The 20361-nt window shown below is 61.0% G+C and overlaps 1 protein-coding gene across 1 annotated transcript; it reads right to left on the reverse strand.

Annotated features, from left to right (window-relative positions):
* Window positions 1-388: 388 nt before the first annotated feature.
* On the reverse strand, window positions 389-15121 carry CIB2 (calcium and integrin binding family member 2). The gene is given in 8 exon segments (XM_084869342.1): window positions 389-1184; window positions 2370-2565; window positions 3477-3501; window positions 3503-3625; window positions 6751-6850; window positions 6852-6860; window positions 10525-10559; window positions 14952-15121. Coding segments are annotated over 8 exon segments (561 nt in total). The 5' UTR covers window positions 15003-15121; the 3' UTR covers window positions 389-1162.
* Window positions 15122-20361: the final 5240 nt, after the last annotated feature.

A 20361-nucleotide genomic window follows, 5' to 3' on the forward strand; every position in this document is an offset into this window, starting at 1 on the left:
TGCGGGCTGGGCTGAAGGAATTCCGTGCACCGGGCCTCTGGTGTTTAAATACAGAAGTGGGAGCTGTCGGGGCTGAGCAGGGCTGGGGGCCCGGCCCCGGGGAGCCGGGTCCGTGTCCACGGGGAGCCGGCGCCGGGCCCACGGGGAGCCGGTCCGTGTCCACGGGAACCACGGTCGTCAGGAAGGAGACGGACGGGACACGATCCTCATCGGGCGAGCGCCCGCGTGGGGCTCCCCCGGAAACGGGGGGCAGGGGGGGGAGGGAAAAGGGGACGGGACACGGTGCCCCCCCCTTCCGCTGACCCAGGCGCCGAACCCACTGAGGCGGGAGGGGGAGGGGCCGACGGAGGGTGCGGAGGGAGGCGACGCACAGACAGACCAGACGGCGGGGACGGGACGGCCTTTTACTCTCAGTTCCCAGGCGTGTGGGGGCGCAGCCCGTGAGGACCCGGGACGGGGCCCTGGGCCCACGCTCACACGGCTGCACACGGCTGCACACGGCTGCACATGGCCACACACGGCCGCACACGGCCACACACGGCCACACACGGCCGCACACGGCTGCACACGGGAAGGGCAGGGAGGCGGGAAGACCGGGCGGGGCGGAAAGATTGCATAGTTTGTGAAAACTTCATCTTCGCCCGGCTGCCCAGCCGGCGTGGCTCGGGGGCTGAGCACCGACCTAGGAACTGGGAGGTCAGGGTTCGATTCCCGGTCAGGGCACAGGCCCGGGTTTGCGGGCTCCATCCCCAGCAGGGGGACGGGGGGGGGGGGGGGGAGGGGGCGTGCAGGAGGCAGCCGATCCGTGATCCTTTCCCACCATCGATGTCTCTCTCTCCTCTTCCTCCCCCTTCAGTTCTGAAATGAATGAAAATAGATTAAAAAAAAAATCCTGTGCCCCGGGCAGCCAGGGGGTGGGGTGGGGGCGCTGTGAGGGGGACCGGGCACAGGGGCGGCTGGGGCAGAGGGAGGGCCTGTGAGGGGCGCCCTGGGGCCGGGCCGGGCCGGACCCCAGGGCTGGCGACCGGCTCCTCCCCCCTGCACTGCCCGTGGAGGAGGGTTTTTTTGCTGAAAGGGCCCAGGGCGCGCCCGTGGGTCAGAGCCGTGCGGACAGCAGAGGCGGACGGCGGCGGGCATCGGGCCCGGACCTCGGCCGTGTCCCTTAGATCCGGACGTGGAAGGTGCTGGAGAGAGAGAGACAAGGGCGGGAGAGGGTGAGGCCTGGGCTGGAGGGGAGGGGCCAGGGCTGGGGGAGGGGCCTGGGCTGGGGGAGGGGCCAGGGCTGGAGGGGAGGGGCCTGGGCTGGGGGGGAGGGGCCTGGGCTGGGGGAGGGGCTTGGGCGGGGGGAGGGGCCTGGGCTGGGGGAGGGGCCTGGGCTGGAGGGGAGGGGCCTGGACTGGAGGGGAGGGGCCTGGGCTGGGGGAGGGGCCAGGGCTGGGGGAGGGGCCTGGGCTGGGGGGGAGGGCCAGGGCTGGAGGGGAGGGGCCTGGGCTGGGGGGAGGGGCCAGGGCTGGGGGAGGGGCCTGGGCTGGGGGAGGGGCCAGGGCTGGAGGGGAGGGGCCTGGGCTGGGGGGGAGGGGCTGGGCTGGGGGTGGGGCTTGGGCTGGGGGAGGGGCCAGGGCTGGGGGAGGGGCCTGGTCTGGGGGAGGGGCCTGGTCCTGGGGGGAGGGGCCAGGGCTGGGGGAGGGGCCTGGGCTGGGGGAGGGGCCAGGGCTGGAGGGGAGGGGCCTGGGCTGGGGGGGAGGGGCCTGGGATGGGGGAGGGGCCTGGGCGGGGGGAGGGGCCTGGGCGGGGGGGGGGGGAGAGGCCGGGGCTGAGGGGGAGGGGCTTGGGCTGGGAGGGAAGGGCATGGGGGGGATAGGCCAGGGCTGGGGGGAGGGGCCTGGGCTTGGGGGGGAAGAGGCCTGGGCGGGGGTGGGGCCTGGGCTGGGGGGATAGGGGCATGGGCGGGGGGGGGGTGGGAGAGGAGAGGCCGGGCTGAGGGGGAGGGTCCTGGGCGGGGGGAGGGGCATGGGCCGGGGGGAGAGGCCTGGGCTGGGGGGGAGGGCTGGGCTGGGAGGGAAGGGCATGGGCGGGGTGGGATAGGCCAGGGCTGGGGGGAGGGGCCTGGGCGGGGGGGAGGGGCCTGAGCTGGGGGGAGGGGCATGGGCCGGGGGGAGAGGCCTGGGATGGGGAGGAGGGGCATGGGCTGGCGGGGAGGCCAGGGTTGGGGGGAGAGGCCTGGGCCGAGGGGGAGGGGCATGGGCTGAGGGGGAGGGGCCTGGGCTGGGGGGGAGGGGCCTGGGCTGAGGGGAGGGGCCTGGGCTGGATGGAAAGGCATGGGCGATGCTCTACCCACTGAGCCGCACTGGCCGGGTTACGGGCGGCACCTGAGGAAGTCGGGCGCCTTGGCGATCATGTCCTCGAAGTCGGAGAAGCCCAGCTTGCCGTCGCCGTCCAGGTCGGCCTCCTCGATGACCTTGTCGCACACCAGCACCACCTCGTCCTCCTCCAGCTCCGACTTGGTGAGCCGCGCCAGCGTCATCTCCAGGTCCTCCTTGCAGATGAAGTTGTCGGTGTTGAAGTCTGTGTGTGTGGGGGGGAGAGAGAGTGAGGGGCACAGGGGAGGGGGACGGGGTGCAGGTGGGCGGGTGCTCAGACGGCATGGCTCCGTGATTGAGCGTCGTCCTGTGAACCAGGAGGTCCCAGGGTTCGATTCCCGGTCAGAGCACAGGCCCGGGCTGCGGCTCCATCCACAGTGTGGGGCGTGCAGGAGGCAGCCGGTCCGGGATTCTCTCTCATCGTGGATGTTCCTCTCTCCCTCTCCCTTCCTCTCGGACATCAATGTAACAATAAACGGGGGCCGGGGGACAGGGTGTCTGTGGGCCTTGGCCTCAGCGTCCCCGTCTGAGGTCAGCACGGCGTGCACAGCGGCCCCTGGTGGCCGGTGGGGACGGGACGGAGGGCTGGGATGGCCTCACCCTGGCAGCAGGGCCCCCCCCCGCCCCTCACTCCCCCGCTCCTCACTGTAGATCTTTTTTTATTTTATTTTAGATATTTTATTGATTTTTAGAGAGGAAGGGAGAGGGATAGAGAGTTAGAAACATCGATGAGAGAGTCATCGATCAGTTGCCTCTTGCACGCCCCCCGCTGGGGATGTGCCCGCAACCGAGATCCATGCCCTTGACCGAAATCGAACCCGGGACCTTTCAGTCCCCAAGCCGACGCTCTATCCACTGAGCCAACCGGGTTTCGGCCTCACCGTAGATCTTTTTTAAAAAAATATATTTTACTGATTTTCTACAGAGAGGAAGGGAGAGGGATAGAGAGTTAGAAACATCGATGAGAGAGAATCATCGATCAGCTGCCTCTTGCACGCCCCCCGCTGGGGATGTGCCCGCAACCAATGTACATGCCCTTGACCGGAATCGAACCCAGGACCTTTCAGTCCGCAGGCCGGACGCTCTACCCACTGAGCCACCCGGGTCTCGCCTCACCGTAGATCTTGAAGGCGTAGCTGGCCCTTGAGGTCGCGGGGCGCAGACTCGCAGAGCGCGGAGAACATGTCCACGAAGTCGTCGAAGGTGAGGTTGCCCTCGCCGTCCTCCGAGAAGGACTCCACAATGCGCTCCTTGAAGGGGTTCTCCTGGGGGGACCCGGGAAGGGGGGGGGGTCACCGGGGAGGAGCCAGGCCGGACAGACAGCTCACAGCCCGGAGGCGGCCAGGCCCCCCGAGGCCCCCCCACCGCCCTGACCTCGCTCCGGCATGAGGCGTGCAGGAGACAGCCCATCCGTGACTCTCTCTCCGCATGGATGTCTCTCTCTCTCTCGCTCTTCCTTCCTCTCTGACATCAATAAAATGTATACACACACGGAGTGGCCGGATGATGATGACGATCTGTGAATGCATAATCATCTGGCCACTCAGTGTGTGTGTGTGTGTGTGTGTGTGTGTGTGTGTGTGTGTATAGAGGCCCGGTGCATGCATTCGTGCATGGGTGGGGTCCGGCCAGCCTGGCCAGGGGGAGGGGACAGGGGCGGTTGGCCGGCCTGCCTGCTGGTCGAACTCCTGGTCAAGGGGACGGTTTGCATATTAGCCTTTTATTCTATAGGACAGACACGGAGTGGCCGGATGATGATGATGATCTGTGAATGCATAATCATCTGGCCACTCAGTGTGTGTGTGTGTGTGTGTGTGTGTTAGAGGCCCGGTGCATGCATTGGTGCATGGTGGGGTCCGGCCAGCCTGGCCAGGGGGAGGGGACGTGGGCGGTTGGCCGGCCTGCCTGCTGGTCGGACTCCTGGTTGAGGAGACCATTTGCATATGAGCCTTTTATTCTATAGAATAGACACGGAGTGGCCGGATGATTATGATTCCTGAACACATAATAATCTGGCCACTCGGTGTATGTATGTATATATATATATATATATATATATTAGAGGCCCGGTGCATGAATTCGTGCATGGGTGGGGGCCAGCCAGCCTGGCCAGGGGGAGGGGACATGGGCGATTGGCCGGCCTGCCTGCTGGTCGGACTCCTGGTCGAGGAAAGGAGAGGGAAAGAGAGTGAGAACAGCCGGGACCGGTTTGGCTCAATGGATAGAGCGTCGGCTTGGGGACTGAAAGGTCCTGGGTTCGATTCCGGTCAAGGGCATGTGCCTTGGTTGCGGGCATGTCCCCGGTGGGGGGTGTGCAGGAGGCGGCTGATCGATGACTCTCTCATCGATGTTTCTAACTCTCTATCTCTCTCCCTTCCTCTCGGTACAAAACAATAAAATAAAAAAATTTAAAAAAAAAAAAAAAAAAAAAAAGAAAAAAAAAAAAAAGAAAGAGAGTGAGAAACATCGATGAGAGAGAAACATCCATCAGTTGCCTCCTGCACACACCCCCCACTGGGCATGTGCCCGCAACCAAGGTCCATGCCTTTGACAGGAATCGAACCCGGGACACCTTCAGTCCGCAGACCGACGCTCTATCCACGGGGCCACACCGGCCGGGGCTGGGTGACACTTTTATGTCAGACGCAGACGTGGTCTGAGGCCTGGAGGGATCAGCCCCGCCCGGGGCACTTGTTAGGAGAAACACAACCTTGGCCCTGACCAGGTTGCTCAGTGGTTAGAACGCTGGCCCTCAGACCTGAGGGCGTGTACCTGGGCTGCCAGCTTGATCTCCCACTCCTGTTGAGGTACGTGCAGGAGGCAACTGATTAGTGTGTGTGTGTGTGTGTGTGTCTGTGTCTGTCCGTCTCTCTGCCTCTCACCCTTCCTTCTGGAGTCTCTAAAAATCGATGGGAAAAAATCACACCCTCGGATAAGGATGAACAAAAAGAAACAAACAAAAACCACGCCCCGTTCTGGCATTTTCACACGATCGGTCCCCACCCAGGTGGTTCCTTGCCAGGAAAAACCTGGAGGTGGCCGAAGCCGGTGTGGCTCAGTGAATAGAGCATCGGTCTGCAGACGGAAGGGTCCCGGGTTCGATTCCGGTCAAGGGCATGTGCCTTGGTTGCGGGCACATCCCCGGTGGGAGGTGTGCAGGAGGCAGCTGATGGATGTTTCCCTCTCATCGATGTTTCTAACTCTCTATCCCTATCTCTTCCTCTCTGCAAAATGTCAGTAAAATATATTTAAAAATAAAATAAAAATGAAAGGAAACACAGACGTGAGGGCTGGGAAGCATGGCCGACCTGCCAGGGAACACAGACGAGTGGGTGAGTGTGGCCCCGAGCTGCCCTCCGAGCCCCACACGGGGCTCGCTGCCTCACAGGCAGGAAGGAAACTGAGGCACAGGGAGGCGACCGTGGAGCCCCCCGAGGGGCAGGGTCCCTGTGCCCAGCCCCCCGGACCCCCTTCCTGCTGTCCTGTCCCCCCATGCTCCCTTGCCCCACCCCAGGCAGCGGCCCCCCTCACCTACCCTGTCCCCCCTGCCTGCCTGCATTTTATTTCATTTATTTTAAATATATTTTATTGTTTACAGAGAGGAAGAGAGAAGGATAGAGAGTTAGAAACATCGATGAGAGAGAGTCATCGATCAGCTGCCTCTTGCACACCTCCTACCTGGGATGTGCCCGCCACCAAGGCACATGCCCTTGACCGGAATGGAACCTGGGACCTTGCAGTCCGAGGGCCGACGCTGTATCCGCTGAGCCAAGCCGGTTTCGGCTGCGTTTTATTTTCATTTTATTTTATTTTGTAATCCTCCCCCAGGATTGATGTTTAGAGAGCGTGGAAGGGAGAGGGAGAGACGGAGAGAAACATCGATGGGAGAGAGACACAGCGATGGGCTGCCTCCAGCACACCAGCCCCAACCAGGGCACGTGCCCTGGACCGGAATCGAAGCCGGGACCCTGTGCTCAGCCCGCCTGTCCCCCCCTTCCTGCTGTTCCGCCCCTCTGATGCTCCCCCTGCCTCTCCTGAGGCAGCGGCCCCTCCCTACCCTGTCCCCCTGCCCGCCTGCCCCCCCCACTCCCCCTGCCCCCCCCGGCCGCGCCCCTCCCTACCCTGTCCCCCTGCCCGCCTGCCCCCTCCACACTCCCCTGCCCCCCTCCCTACCCTGTCCCCCCTGCCCGCCTGCCCCCCCCACACTCCCCCTGCCCCCCTCCACACTCCCCCTGCCCCCTCCCTACCCTGTCCCCCCTGCCCGCCTGCCCCCCCCCACACTCCCCCTGCCCCCCTCCCTACCCTGTCCCCCCTGCCCGCCTGCCCCCCCCACACTCCCCCTGCCCCCCTCCACACTCCCCCTGCCCCCCCAGACAGCGACCCTCCCTACCCGCAGCTCCGGCATCTGGATGATGAGGCTCATGGGCACGTGGACGATGGGGCTCTTCCTGTAGTCCATGGGCACCAGGTTGGGGCCAGCTCGTAGAAACGGCGTGCAGCCTGGCAGGGAGACGGGGAGAAGAGAGAGGAGGCGCCGCAGGGTGGGGGGGACGGACCCAGGCCCCAGGCCCCGGCCCCGGCGAGGGCCCTGGGTGGTTTCGCAATAGAAACTCAGAAGCTTTCAGAGTCTATCCCTCCAGCCCGGCCGGTGTGGCCAAGTGGTTAGAGCGCCGGCCTGCGGACGGAAGGGTCCCGGGTTCGGCTCTGGGTCAAGGGCACATCCCTCGGTGGCAGGCTCCTCCCTGGCCCGGAACCCTGTCGGGCGCGTGCAGGAGGCGGCCCAGCGGTGGGTCTGTCCCACGTCGATGTTTCTATCTGTCTCTCCCCGCTTCTCCCTCCCACTCTCTCTAAGAATCAATGGGAACATGTCCTCAGGGGAGGATCTGAAAAAAAAGGGGTGTGTGTGTGTGTGTGTGTGTGTGTGTGTGTGTGTGACACCTGTGATACTTTCGACAATAAAAGGTAAGTTTTGCCTAAACCGGTTTGGCTCAGTGGATAGAGCGTCGGCCTGTGGACTGAAAGGTCCCGGGTTCAATTCCGGTCAAGGGCATGTGCCTCAGTGGCAGGCACACCCCCAGTGGGGGGCGTGCAGGAGGCAGCTGATCGATGTTTCTCTCTCATTGATGTTTCTAACTTTCTATTCCTCTCTATAAAAAAAAAAAAAAATCAATAAAATACATTAAAAAATAAAAATAAATAAAAGGTAAGTTTTTTTGCCAAAACCAGTTTGGCTCAGTGGATAGAGTATTGGCCTGCAGACTGAAGGGTCCCGGGTTCGATTCCGGTCAAGGGCATGTCCCTTGGTTGCGGGCACATCCCTGGTAGGGGGTGTGCAGGAGGCAGCTGATCGATGACTCTCTCATCGATGTTTCTAACTATCCCTCTCCCTTCCTCTCTGTACAAAATCAATAAAATATATATATTTTTAAAAAAAGGTAAGTTTTGCCGGGACCGGTTTGGCTCAATGGATAGAGCGTCGGCTTGGGGACTGAAGGGTCCCGGGTTCGATTCCGGTCAAGGGCATGTACCTTGGTTGCGGGCATATCCCCAGTAGGGGGTGTGCAAGAGGCAGCTGGTCGATGACTCTCTCTCATCGATGTTTCTAGCTCTCTATCTCTCTCCCTTCCTCTCTGTACAAAATCAATAAAATATATTTAAAAAAAAATAAAAAATAAAAAAAGGTAAGTTTTTATTGAACAGACTTTTGGGAAAACATAAGCGACGACAGAGCCACGCGCAGGCGGAGACCCGGGCTGCTGCGGGCGGGCTGTGTGTGCGGCTGGTGGGGGGGTGGGAACACAGGTGGCTGGGGGGGCTGCCCGCACGGGGTCCGTCGGGGAGGAAGGGCTGTGGCCAGGGGCCACCAGATCCAGCTGGGGGGGGGGGCGGGGGGGGGCGATGCCCAATGGTTATCTGAGCCGGACCAGGATCACTGAGCCGGCCCCAGGCTGCAGAGCAAACCCGCAGCTCAGCTTTCCTCCGCTCCGCTCAGGGCTCAGCGCTCAGCACGCTCACACCCCTCAGGGGGAGGGAGGGGGAGGGAGGGGGTGGGGGTGGGAGGTGGGAGAGGGTAGGAGAGGGTGGAGGTGGAGGGAGGGGGTGGGAGGGAGGGGGAGGGAAGGGGAGGGAGGTGGTAGGAGGAGGAGGGGGAGGGAGGGGGTGGAAGGGAGGGGGAGGGAAGAGGAGGGAGGGGGAGGAAGAGGAGGGAGAGGGAGGGAGGGGGAGGGAAGACGAGGGAGGAGTGGGAGGAGAAGGGGAGGGAGGGAGGGGGAGGGAAGGGGAGGGAGGGGGAGGGAGAAGGAGGGGAGGGGGGAATGGGAGGGAGGAGGTGGGAGGAGGAGGGGGAGGGAGGGAAGGGGAGGGAAGAGGAGGGAGGAGAAGGGGAGGGAGGGAGGAGGAGGGAAGGGGAGGGAGGGGGTGGGAGAAGGAGGGGAGGGAGGGAATGGGAGGGAGGGGGTGGGAGGAGGAGGGGAGGGAGGGAAGGGGAGGGAAGAGGAGGGAGGAGTGGGAGGAGGAAGGGGAGGGAGGAGGTGGAAGGGAGGGGGAGGGAAGAGGAGGGAGGAGGGGGAGGGAGGGAAGAGGAGGGAGGGGGAGAAAAGGGGAGGGAGGAGGTGGGAGGGAGGGAAGAGGAGGGAGGGGGAGAAAAGGGGAGGGAGGAGGTGGGAGGGAGGGAAGGGGAGGGAGGGGGTGGGAGGAGGAGGGGAGGGAGGGAAGAGGAGGGAGGAGGTGGGAGGGAAGGGGAGGGAAGAGGAGGGAGGAGGAGGGGGAGGGAGGGAAGGGGAGGGAAGAGGAGGGAGGAGGTGGAAGGGAAGGGGAGGGAAGAGGAGGGAGGAGAGGGGGAGGGAGGGAAGGGGAGAGAGGAGGTGGGGAGGGGGAGAGGGGAGGGGGGAAGGGGAGGGGAGGGAAGAGGAGGGAGGAGTGGGAGGAGGAAGGGGAGGGAGGAGGTGGGAGGGAGGGGGAGGGAAGAGGAGGGAGGAGGAGGGGGAGGGAGGGAAGGGGAAGGAAGAGGAGGGAGGAGGAGGGGGAGGGAGGGAAGGGGAGGGAGGGGGAGGAAGGGAGAGGAGGGGGAGGGAAGAGGAGGGAGGAGTGGAGGAGGAAGGGGAGAGAGGAGGTGGGAGGGAGGGGGAGGGAAGGGGAGGGAGGGGGTGGGAGGAGAGGGAGGGAGGGAAGGGGAGGGAGGGGGAGGGAGGAGTGGGAGGAGGAAGGGGAGGGAGGGGGTGGAAGGGGTGGGAGGGGTGGCAGCCCTGAGTGGCCCTGGGAGCAGGTCTGCGGCCTTGGGGACTGGGGCCTGTTTATCGCCACACCCAGCGCTCCGGCCTCTCTGCCTCCCAGCCGTGCTCTGAGGGTGGGGATGTGGTTCCTATTTTATTGTATTTTTTAAAAAATACATTGTTATTGATTTCAGAGAAGGGAGAGGGAGAGCATCATCCCTGGTGAGAACCATAGACCGGCTGCCTCCTGCACCCCCCCGCCCCCCACTGGGGATGGAACCTGCAGCCTTAGCCTGCGCCCTGACTGTGACCTCCTGGTTCAGAGGTCCACGCTCAGCCACTGAGCCACACTGGCCAGGCCTGGTCCCCACTTCACAGGAGCACCTGAGGCTCAGATCTGGCCCAAGGCCCCAGACCTCTGGCCCCCCACCCCCTCCCTCCTGCCCCCACCCCATACCTCCACCTTGCCCTGCACCCTGTACCTCCACCTGGCCCGGCCGGCCACCGCAGCCTCGGGGCCGGGGCCGGGGGCCGGGCCGCCTCCGGGGACGTGATCCGGGGCCCCTGTGGCTGCAGGGCCGGGTGTCCTGGCATTGGGTGCCTCCCGCCAGCCTGCCACCTTCTGGTCCCGGGGCTCTGAGGCCCCCCACCCCTTCCTCTCTCCTGTCCTAGGCCCAGTCCCCCTGCCCACAGCCAAGGGGGATCTTAGAGCCCACAACCGAGTGGAACCCGGGACCGTTCTGTCCGCGGGCCGGCGCGCTACCCGCTGAGCCACACGGGCTGGGGCCGGGGTGGGAAGTTTTGGGGGTCACGCCACACTTGGCTTCCGCCGGCGACAGGCCCTCCCCCGGCTCGGGGCTCAGGCCGGGTGACCCACCAGCCCACACACGCGGGGTCCCGGGCTCTGTCCCCCTCGGTCCCGGGTTCGAGGGGTGAGCGGAAGGCACACTCACTTGAGGATGTCTTTCTTATTGAAGAAGGTGCAGTCCTGCCGAGGAAACACACAGGGTCATTACGGAGTCCTGGGTCCCCCTCCCAGGACCCCACCCGCACCCCCACCCCCACCCTCACCCCCACCACGGATGCCCGGACAGTCAGGCCAGCCAGCCCACCGGGGTCCTCCTGACGCCCCAGCCCCATCCAGGGGCCCCAGTGCAGGACAGGGCTGTGCTGGAGGGCACGGGGGGGCAAGAGGGGGTGCTGCGGGTCTGGGGGCCAGAGGGTGCCCTGTGGGATCAGAGGGGCAGTGGCTGGGACCCAGCTCACACCTGGCGGTGGATGGGGCCACCCCCATGGCACAGCCCCTGAGCAGGGAGCTGGGGGAGCTGGGTGTGTGAGGGCAGCTGGGAGTGTGAGGGCAGCTGGGTGAGTGAGGGCAGCTGGGTGTGTGAGGGCAGCTGGGTGTGTGAGGGCAGCTGGGTGTGTGAGGGGCAGCTGGGTGTGTGAGGGCAGCTGGGAGTGTGAGGGGCAGCTGGGTGAGTGAGGGCAGCTGGGTGTGTGAGGGGCAGCTGGGTGTGTGAGGGCAGCTGGGTGTGTGAGGGCAGCTGGGTGTGTGAGGGGCAGCTGGGAGTCTGAGGGGCAGCTGGGTGTGTGAGGGCAGCTGGGTGTGTGAGGGCAGTTGGGTGTGTGAGGGCAGCTGGGTGAGTGAGGGGCAGCTGGGTGTGTGAGGGGCAGCTGGGTGTGTGAGGGGCAGCTGGGTGTGTGAGGGGCAGCTGGGTGTGTGAGGGCAGCTGGGTGTGTGAGGGGCAGCTGGGTGAGTGAGGGCAGCTGGGTGTGTGAGGGCAGCTGGGTGTGTGAGGGGCAGCTGGGTGTGTGAGGGCAGCTGGGTGAGTGAGGGGCAGCTGGGTGTGTGAGGGCAGCTGGGTGTGTGAGGGCAGCTGGGTGTGTGAGGGCAGCTGGGAGTCTGAGGGGCAGCTGGGTGTGTGAGGGGCAGCTGGGTGTGTGAGGGGCAGCTGGGTGTGTGAGGGGCAGCTGGGTGAGTGAGGGCAGCTGGGTGTGTGAGGGGCAGCTGGGTGTGTGAGGGGCAGCTGGGTTTGTGAGGGGCAGCTGGGTGTGTGAGGGCAGCTGGGTGTGTGAGGGGCAGCTGGGTGTGTGAGGGGCAGCTGGGTGTGTGAGGGGCAGCTGGGTGTGTGAGGGGCAGCTGGGTGAGTGAGGGCAGCTGGGTGTGTGAGGGGCAGCTGGGTGTGTGAGGGGCAGCTGGGTGTGTGAGGGGCAGCTGGGAGTCTGAGGGGCAGCTGGGTGTGTGAGGGCAGCTGGGTGTGTGAGGGCAGCTGGGTGTGTGAGGGCAGCTGGGTGTGTGAGGGGCAGCTGGGTGTGTGAGGGCAGCTGGGTGTGTGAGGGGCAGCTGAAACCACAGGAATCCACGAGGTCACACTGGGAAGGGGACTGGGAGGAACTGGTGGCCACTGGGCAGGGCAGGGCATCCAGTATTTTTTTTTGTTGTTAACCCTCCCCAAGGGTATTTTCCCATTGATTTTTAGAGAGAGTGGAAGAGAAGAGAGGGAGAGACAGAGAGAAACATTGATGGGAGAGAGACACATCCATGCTGAAACCGGTGTGGCTCAGTGGATAGAGCATCTGCCTGCGGACTGGAGGGTCCCGGGTTCGATTCCGGTCAGGAGCATGTGCCTTGGTTGCGGGCACATCCCCAGTGCGGGTGGGTGTGTGTGTGTGTGTGTGTGTGTGTGTGTGTGTGTGTGCAAGAGGCAGCTGATGGATGATTCTCTCTCATCGATGTTTCCATTGTAACTCTCTATCCCTCTCTCTTCCTCTCTGTTAAAACCAATAAAATATATTTAAAAGAAAGAAAGAAAGAAAGAGAAGGGAGAGAAGGGGGAGTAGGAAGGGGTGGGTGAGAGAAGGAAGGGGTTGTGGCAGAGGGTGGGAGGCCTAGGGGCCGCCAGGAGGGGCGGACAAGGAAGTAGGAGGTAGCCCTTCATCCCGATGAGACCCTGGCCGGGGTCACCGAGCAGGGATCCCCAGGAGAGGGGAACGGGGGGGGGGGGGCCCAGAAGGGCTGAGTTACAGGACTTGGTTCTTCACAGAACAGGTGGTGGCCGGACAGCGGAGGTGAAACCCCGGAGGAGCAGCCTGGGGTCTGGGGGAGGCAGCCAGCAAGCTTTCATCCATTCATTCATTTATTTTAGCACCCTCCTTTTTATTTTTATTTTTATTTTTTAAAAATATATTTTACTGCTGAAACCGGTTTGGCTCAGTGGATGGAGCGTCGGCCTGCAGACTGAAGGGTCCCAGGTTCAATTCCGGTCAAGGGCATGTGCCTTGGTTGTGGGCACATCCCCAGTGGGGGGTGTGCAGGAGGCAGCTGATGGATGTTTCTCTCTCATCGATGTTTCTAACTCTCTCTCCCTCTCTCTTCCTCTCTGTAAAAAATCAATAAAATACATTAAAAAAAAGCACATATATATTTTTATTGATCTCTGAGATGAAGGGAGGGGGGGAGAGAGAGAGAGAGAGAGAGAGAGAGAGAGAGAGAGAGAGAGAGAAAGAGAGACATCCATGATGAGAGTGAGAATCATGGATCGGCTGCCTCCTGCACGCCCCCCACCAGGGATCCAGCCTACAACCCGGGCCTGTGCCCTGACCGGGAATCGAACCGTGACCTCCTGGTTCCTAGGTCGAGGCTCAGCCACGGAGCCACGCCGGCCCGGTCAGCCATGTTCTGGAGCAAGCATGTCAAACTCAAAGGCTAACCTGGGCTCAGGAAATGAGGCGAGCGGCCCCCCCATACGCAAGTTTGACATGCTTGCTCTGGGGCCGTGGTTGGTAAACCGCGGCTGGGGAGCCACATGCGGCTCTTTGGCCCCTTGAGTGTGGCTCTTCCACAAAATACCACCACCTGGGCGAGTCTGTGTTGAAGAAGTGGCATTAGAAGAAGTTTAAGTTTAAAAAATGTGGCTCTCAGCCGAAACCGGTTTCGCTCAGTGGATAGAGCATCGGTCTGCGGACTGAAGGGTCCCGGGTTCGATTCCGGTCAAGGGCATGGACCTTGGTTGCAGGCACATCCCCGGTGGGGTGTGTGCAGGAGGCAGCTGACTGATGTTTCTAATTCTCTCTCTCTCTCTCTCTCTCTCCCTTCCTCTCTAAGATATCAATAAAATATATTTTTTTAAAAATTGGCTTTTAAAATAAATGTCAATTGTACCATTGATATGTGGCTCTGTGCACGCATGAGTTTGCCGACCACTGAGCTAGGGTGTGAGGGGTCTCAGCTGGATGTGGAAAGAAGTCTTAACCTGAGGGATCACGGGCACCGGGGGACCAGGAGGGGGACAGAAACCCTCACAGTGTCCCCCCCTTGGTGGGGGGTAGTGGCTACAACTCGGGGTCACCTGGGGACCCCCTGGCTGGACCGTGGCCGGCTGGAGAGCCCGAGGGAGGGACACCGGAGGCTCCGGTTGCACGGCTCTCATTTCTCGGGTTCAGCGGGGTCCAGCCAACCCAGGGACTGGCTCCAACGGGTAACCCAACGCCAGGCCGGCCTGAGCCGGAACCCGGGCTCCCTCCCCGCCCCCCACGGGGTTCTCTGCACCCCTCAGCGCGGCCTACCTGCTCATAGGTGGGCCCCTTTCCCCACCGTGCTGGAGGCAAGGTCTGTCATTCCAGAAGGATCTCACACAGCCCCCACCCCCAACACACAGAGTGATTCCCATCCCGCCGGAGCCCCACCCTGAATGGCTCCTCCGCCTCAGTTTACCGGTCTGTGAAATGGGCCCATCATCACCCAGAGACGGTGACTAAGGGGTAAGCTCAGGAGGTAGGACTGTGCCTGGGACACAGCAGGTGCTGCGTGGATGTGGGTCCCCCATTCCTGGTCAGGGCCTGGGGGGGGAGTTTGGGGGGGGAAGGTGGGAGCTGGGAGATCTGTTCTTCACCCTGGGGCTCCGGGAGGAGGGGCCAGGGCCGCCCCAGCAGAGGACCCACATGTCAAACCCCACGGAGCAGAGACCCTGCAGGTGTCACGTGCCCTCAGCGCAGGGCACGCAGGTGACTCCCCAGTCAGGTCGGGCGGAGGCCCCCCGGGTGGGGCGGGACCCCCAGCCCCCGAGGGAGGGGGCCTGGCAGGTCTAAGGGGTCGGCGTGGGGCTTGGGGCGGAGACGCTGGCGGGCTGGCACCTGCCTGGCCTTCTCGCTCCATCATCCCCACGCCCGGCCAGGGCGAGGCACCCCGACTCCCCGCCGCCATCGGGGCGCGGTCCCTGCCTCCCCGGCAGGCGGGACCCCGCTCGGCTCCGCTTTGGAGGCTCCGAGGGATCGCGTCCTTCCAAGGTCACGCCGGGGGCGAAGGCAGAGGCTGAGGGGGGTCGAGGGGATCGGGGAGGACCGGCGGCGACAGGAGGCGAGGGGCGCGGCGCGGGCTCACCTGGTAGTTGTCCAGCTGCTCCTCCGTGAAGATGGTCTGCTTGTTCCCCATGGTGCGCGGCCACCGGCCACCGGCGCCGCCTCCCGCCGCGGCCGCCCGGCTCCTGGCGCATCCCGCCGCGCCGGCTCCCGGAGGGGCGTGGCCGGCCGAGGGGCGTGGCCCGGCGACAGGGCGTGACCGGAGGGCGGGTGGAGCTCAGTAAAGGGGCAGAGCTTGATGGCGATTGGGCGGAGTCAGGATGCGGGGCGGGGCCTGTCGCGGGGATAGGCGGGGCCAAGGGGATGGAAGGGCGTGGCTAGGCGACAGGGCGTGGCAGGAGGGCGGGTGGGATTCAGCGAAGGGGCGGAGCTTGATGATTGGGCGGAGTCAGACTCCGGGGCGGGGTCAGCAGCAGGTCGTGGCCTCAGGGCGGGGCACCGTCCTGAGGATAAAGTCAAACGAGGGGCGGGGCCTGACGTGGGGCGTGGCCTCGGGCGCGGATCACGATATGGGCGTGGCCTGCGGTCGGGGCGGAAGGAGGGCTACGCCTGGGCAGTCGACCCCGCCGGAAGAGGGCGCTGCTGGCTGGTCCGGCGAAGCCCCCTCCTACCCCCCCTCCCGCGCAGGAGTGGGCGGGGCAAACCCAGCACTTCCGGGCGGGGTGTCACGGCGCACCCCAGGCTGCGGGGTTGGTGTACACACTTTCGAGAGGTGCAGGGGAACAGGTTGCGGGACCTGGCGCCCCGGGTCATGCGGCGGGGGGAGCCCTGACCTGTGGGCGCAACCCGTCCCACGTGGAAAAGGAAGGGTCATTGCGGTTGACCCCGGAGGGCACCCCCTCCCTCCCACAGGGCAGGGCATCACCCTGGGCCTCTTTAGCCGGGAGCACAGGGTTTGCTCGCCTGTCCTTAAATCCTTGCACACAAGCATGAAACTTGACACCGTTTGTTTTTTATTATTATTTTTTAAAAAATATTTTTATTTATTTCAGAGAGGAAGGGAGAGGGAACGATAGAAACATCAATGATGAGAATCATGGATCGGCTGCTTCTTGCACGCCCCCTACTGGGGATCTAGCCCACAACCCCGGCAGGTGTCCCCAACCAGAATTGAACCCAGGGCCCTTCATGCAGAGGCTGACGCTCTACCCACTGAACCACGCCAGTTACGGCAACAAACACTTAAAAACATTTTTTTAAAAATTGATTTCAGAGAGGAAGGGAGAAAGAGAGGGAGAGATAGAAACATCTATGATGAGAATTATGGATCAGCTGCCTCCTGCACGCCCCCCACTGGTGATCGAGCCCATAACCCGGGCATGTACCCTTGACCAGGATTGAACCCAGAACCCTTCAGTCCGCAGGTCTACCCTCTCCACAAACCACACTGGGGTAGGGCTAGACTTGGCACCATTAAAAGGTCTCACTGTGCCCGGAGACTTACTGTGACAAAGGCCAGGGCGATTTCTGTGGCTTTTAAGCAAATGACATCACCGCAGAGTGTCTCTTAGGGGTCAGGCCACAATGTTCTTTTTTGTTTTTTTAAATATATTTTGTTGATTTTTTTTCTCAGAGAAGAAGGGAGAGGGATAAAGAGCTAGAAACATCAATGAGAGAGAAACATCAATCAGCTACCTCCTACACACCCCCCACTGGGGATGTGCCCGCAACCAAGGCACATGCCCTTGACCGGAATCGAACCTGGGACCCTTCAGCCCGCAGGCTGACGCTCTATCCACTGAGCCACACCGGTTAGGGCAGGCCACATGTTCTTTCTCACCCGGGACAGCCACCCTTCGGGGCCTTATCTCCTCCTCGCAGATGCGTCCACTGCTCAGTGCAGTAACTTGCCCAGGGGCCCGGGGCTGGGCCGTGGCAGCGTGGCTGTGTCAGGGGCAGAACTAGAACGTGGGATCCATTCCCATTCAAGATCTGCCCATTATCGTGGGAAGATGAACAACCTTGTTGCCCAAACCATAAGAGTCCCACTCCAGCCGGCACTGTCTAGTTCCCCAAGCCTGTCATTCCTACTCCCCCATGTAATCATCTTTGTCCTTCTACCCTATACACCGAGTGGCCAGATGAGGATGACCTCTGACCTCATAATAATCTGGCCATTCAGAGTCTATCCTATAGAATAAAGGCTAATATGCAAATTGTCCCCTTGACCAGGAGTCCGACCAGCAGGCAGCCGGCCAACTGTCCATGTCCCCTCCCCCTGGCCAGGCTGGCCAGACCCCACCCATGCACGAATTCATGCACTGGACCTCTCATATGTATATATACACGGAGTGGCCAGGTTATGATACCTCTGAACGCATAATAATCTGGCCATTCTGTGTATATCCTATAGAATAAAAGGCTAGCCGAAACCAGTTTGGCTCAGTGGATAGAGCATCGGCCTGTAGACTGAAAGGTCCCAAGTTTGATTCCGGGCAAGGGCATGCACCTTGGTTGCAGGCACATCCCCCGTGGGGGGTGTGCAAGAGGCAGCTGATCGATGATTCTCTCATCGATGTTTCTAACTCTCTGTCCCTCTCTCTTTCTCTCTGTAAAAAAAAAAAATCAATAAAATATATTAAATTAAAAAAAAGAATAAAAGGCTAATATGCAAATTGTCCCCTCGACCAGGAGTTTGGTCAGCAGGCAGGCCAGCCAATTGCCCATGTCCCCTCCCCCTGGCCAGGCTGGCTGGATCCCACCCATGCACGGATTCATGCTCCGGGCCTCTAATACACACACACACACACACACACACACACACACACACACACACTGAGTGGCCAGGCTATTATGTGTTCAGAGATCATCATCATCTGGCCCCTCGGTGTATAAGCAGCTGGCTTAGGGGGGGTTGCAGAGCTGATTTTGGGAGATGACCTCCCTCCATCCCCAAGCAGAACTGGAATAAACGCTCACATAGGATTCAACCCTGTCTCTGCTGAATTGGCTCGGGAAGTGGCAGGCAGCCCGGACCGATGAGTTGTCCCTGTACAGCGGTGACTCAGAGGTCACCTTCCCGCCCTTCGTTCCTATCGGACACGTCGGGGAAGGGCCTCGGTCACGGGAGAGGGACAGGGTGTGTGACTGGGAACTCAGAGACAGGCCTCAGGAAGACTCCCCCCACCTGTACCTCCTGTTTCTGCCACGTGGGTGTGTAGGCCTGTGGTCGGCAAACCACGGCTCTCGAGCCACATGCGGCTCTTTGGCCCCTTGAGTGCGGCTCTTCCACAGAATACCACGGCCTGGGTGAGTCTATTTGGCAGAAGGGGCATTAGGAGAAGTTTACATTTAAAAAACGTGGCTCTGGCCAAAACCGGTTTGGCTCAGTGGATAGAGCGTCGGTCTGCGGACTGAAAGGTCCCAGGTTCGATTCCGGTCAAGGTCATGTACATTGGTTTCGGGCACATCCCCGGTAGGGGGTGTGCAAGAGGCAGCTGGTCGATGTTGCTCTCTCATCGACGTTTCTAGTTCTCTATCCCTCTCCCTTCCTCTCTGTAAGAAAAATTAATAAAATGTATTTTTTTAAAAATGTGGCTCTGCAAAGAAATTTCAATTGTCCTTTTTTTTAAAAAAATATATATTTTATTGATTTTTTACAGAGAGGAAGAGAGGGGGATAGAGAGTTAGAAACATCAATGAGAGAGAGAAACATCCATCAGCTGCCTCTTGCACACCCCCCACTGGGGATGTGCCCGCAACCAAAGTACATGCCCTTGACGGGAATCGAACCCGGATCTTTCAGTCCGCAGACCGATGCTCTATCCACTGAGGCAAACCAGTTTCAGCTCAACTGTTGATATCTGGCTCTGTGGACTGATGAGTTTGCCGACCACTGGTGTAGGCGAAATCGAAACCTCTCCAAACCACACAATCGCTTTGACACAAGGTCTCCTTCTTCCATCTAGGATTCTGCACGCCTGTGGGCAGGCCGGCCTTGTGGGCAGAGCCTGCTCTGGCACATTCTTTCCCAGCTGCTAACCTCTGTGCACCTGCACCCCAAGCCGTCCAGGTAGAAAAGCCAGAATTTCTGCTGAAGACTTGAGTTTTCAGCTCTGGGAGTCCCTCCTCCCACAGGTGAGAAATAGAAGCGCCAGCCTGACCAGAAAATTCCCACAATAAACCCCTTTAAAAAAAAAAAAAAAAATATATATATATATATATATATATATATATATATATGTATTTTATTGATTTTTCTCAGAGAGGAAGGGAGAGGGATAGAGTCAGAAACATCAATGAGAGAGAAACATCCATCGGCTGCCTCCTGCACACCCCCCACTGGGGATGTGCCCGCAACCCAGGTACATGCCCTTGATCGGAATCGAACCCAGGACCCTTCAATCCGCAGGCCGATGCTCTATCCACTGAGCCACACCGGTTAAGGCAACAAACTTTTTCTTTTTTTCTTTAAAAAAATATATATATTTTATTGATTTTTTTTACAAAGAGGAAGGGAGAGGGACAGAGTTAGAAACATCGATAAGAGGCGTCATCGATCAGCTGCCTCTTGCACACCCTCCACCAGGGATATGCCTGCAACCAAGGTACATGCCCTTGTCCGGAATTGAACACAGGACCTTTCAGTCCGCAGGCAGACGCTCTATCCACTGACCCACACCGGTTTTGGCAACAAACCTTTTCTTAAAATTTTTATTTTTATTGATTTCAGAGAGGAAGGGAAAAGGAGGGAGAGATAGAAACATCCATGATAAGAATCACCGATTGGCTGTCTCCTGCACGCCTGCCACTGGGGATCGAGCCAGCAACCCTGGCATGTGACCTTGACCGGAATCGAACCCAGGACCCTTCAGTCCGAAGGCCGACACTCTACCCACTGAGCCACACCGGCGAGGGCAACAAACCCTTTTGGATGGCTATTGCCCTGCAAGAGGCTCGCCCTATCTCTCGAACGGATACCGCGATGATGTGAGGACCAGGGGGACGGCTCCCATGTCACACACGAGGAATCCTGGGCTCAGAGGGGCAAGGTGACTTGCCCAGCGCCACCCAGCCCGGAAGTGGCAGAGCCAGGCTCCATCACCTCCTCTGGCGACGGGCTCCCGGATGTTGGGTGTGGTCCCTGACAGCAAAAGCCTGTGTATCTGCTCGCCAGAAGGGCGGGCAGAGGGAAGAGAAGCATGGATGACAGGCTCCGTGCCCATTTACGGAAAGTTATTCCACCAAAGCACTTCTCACATCTACAGAGTTTGTTTGCTTGTTTTTAATATATTTTATAGATTTTTTTTTACAGAGAGGAAGGGAGATAGAGCCAGAAACATCGATGAGAGAGAAACATCGATCAGCCGCCTCCTGTACACTCCCTACTGGGGATGTGCCCGCAACCAAGGTGCATGCCCTTGACCGGAATCGAACCCGGGACCCTTCAGTCGCAGGCCAACGCTCTATCCACTGAGCCACACCGGTTTAGG

Source organism: Pipistrellus hanaki (assembly GCF_964339955.1).
Source record: "Pipistrellus hanaki genome assembly, chromosome: 21".
NCBI lineage: Eukaryota > Metazoa > Chordata > Mammalia > Chiroptera > Vespertilionidae > Pipistrellus > Pipistrellus hanaki.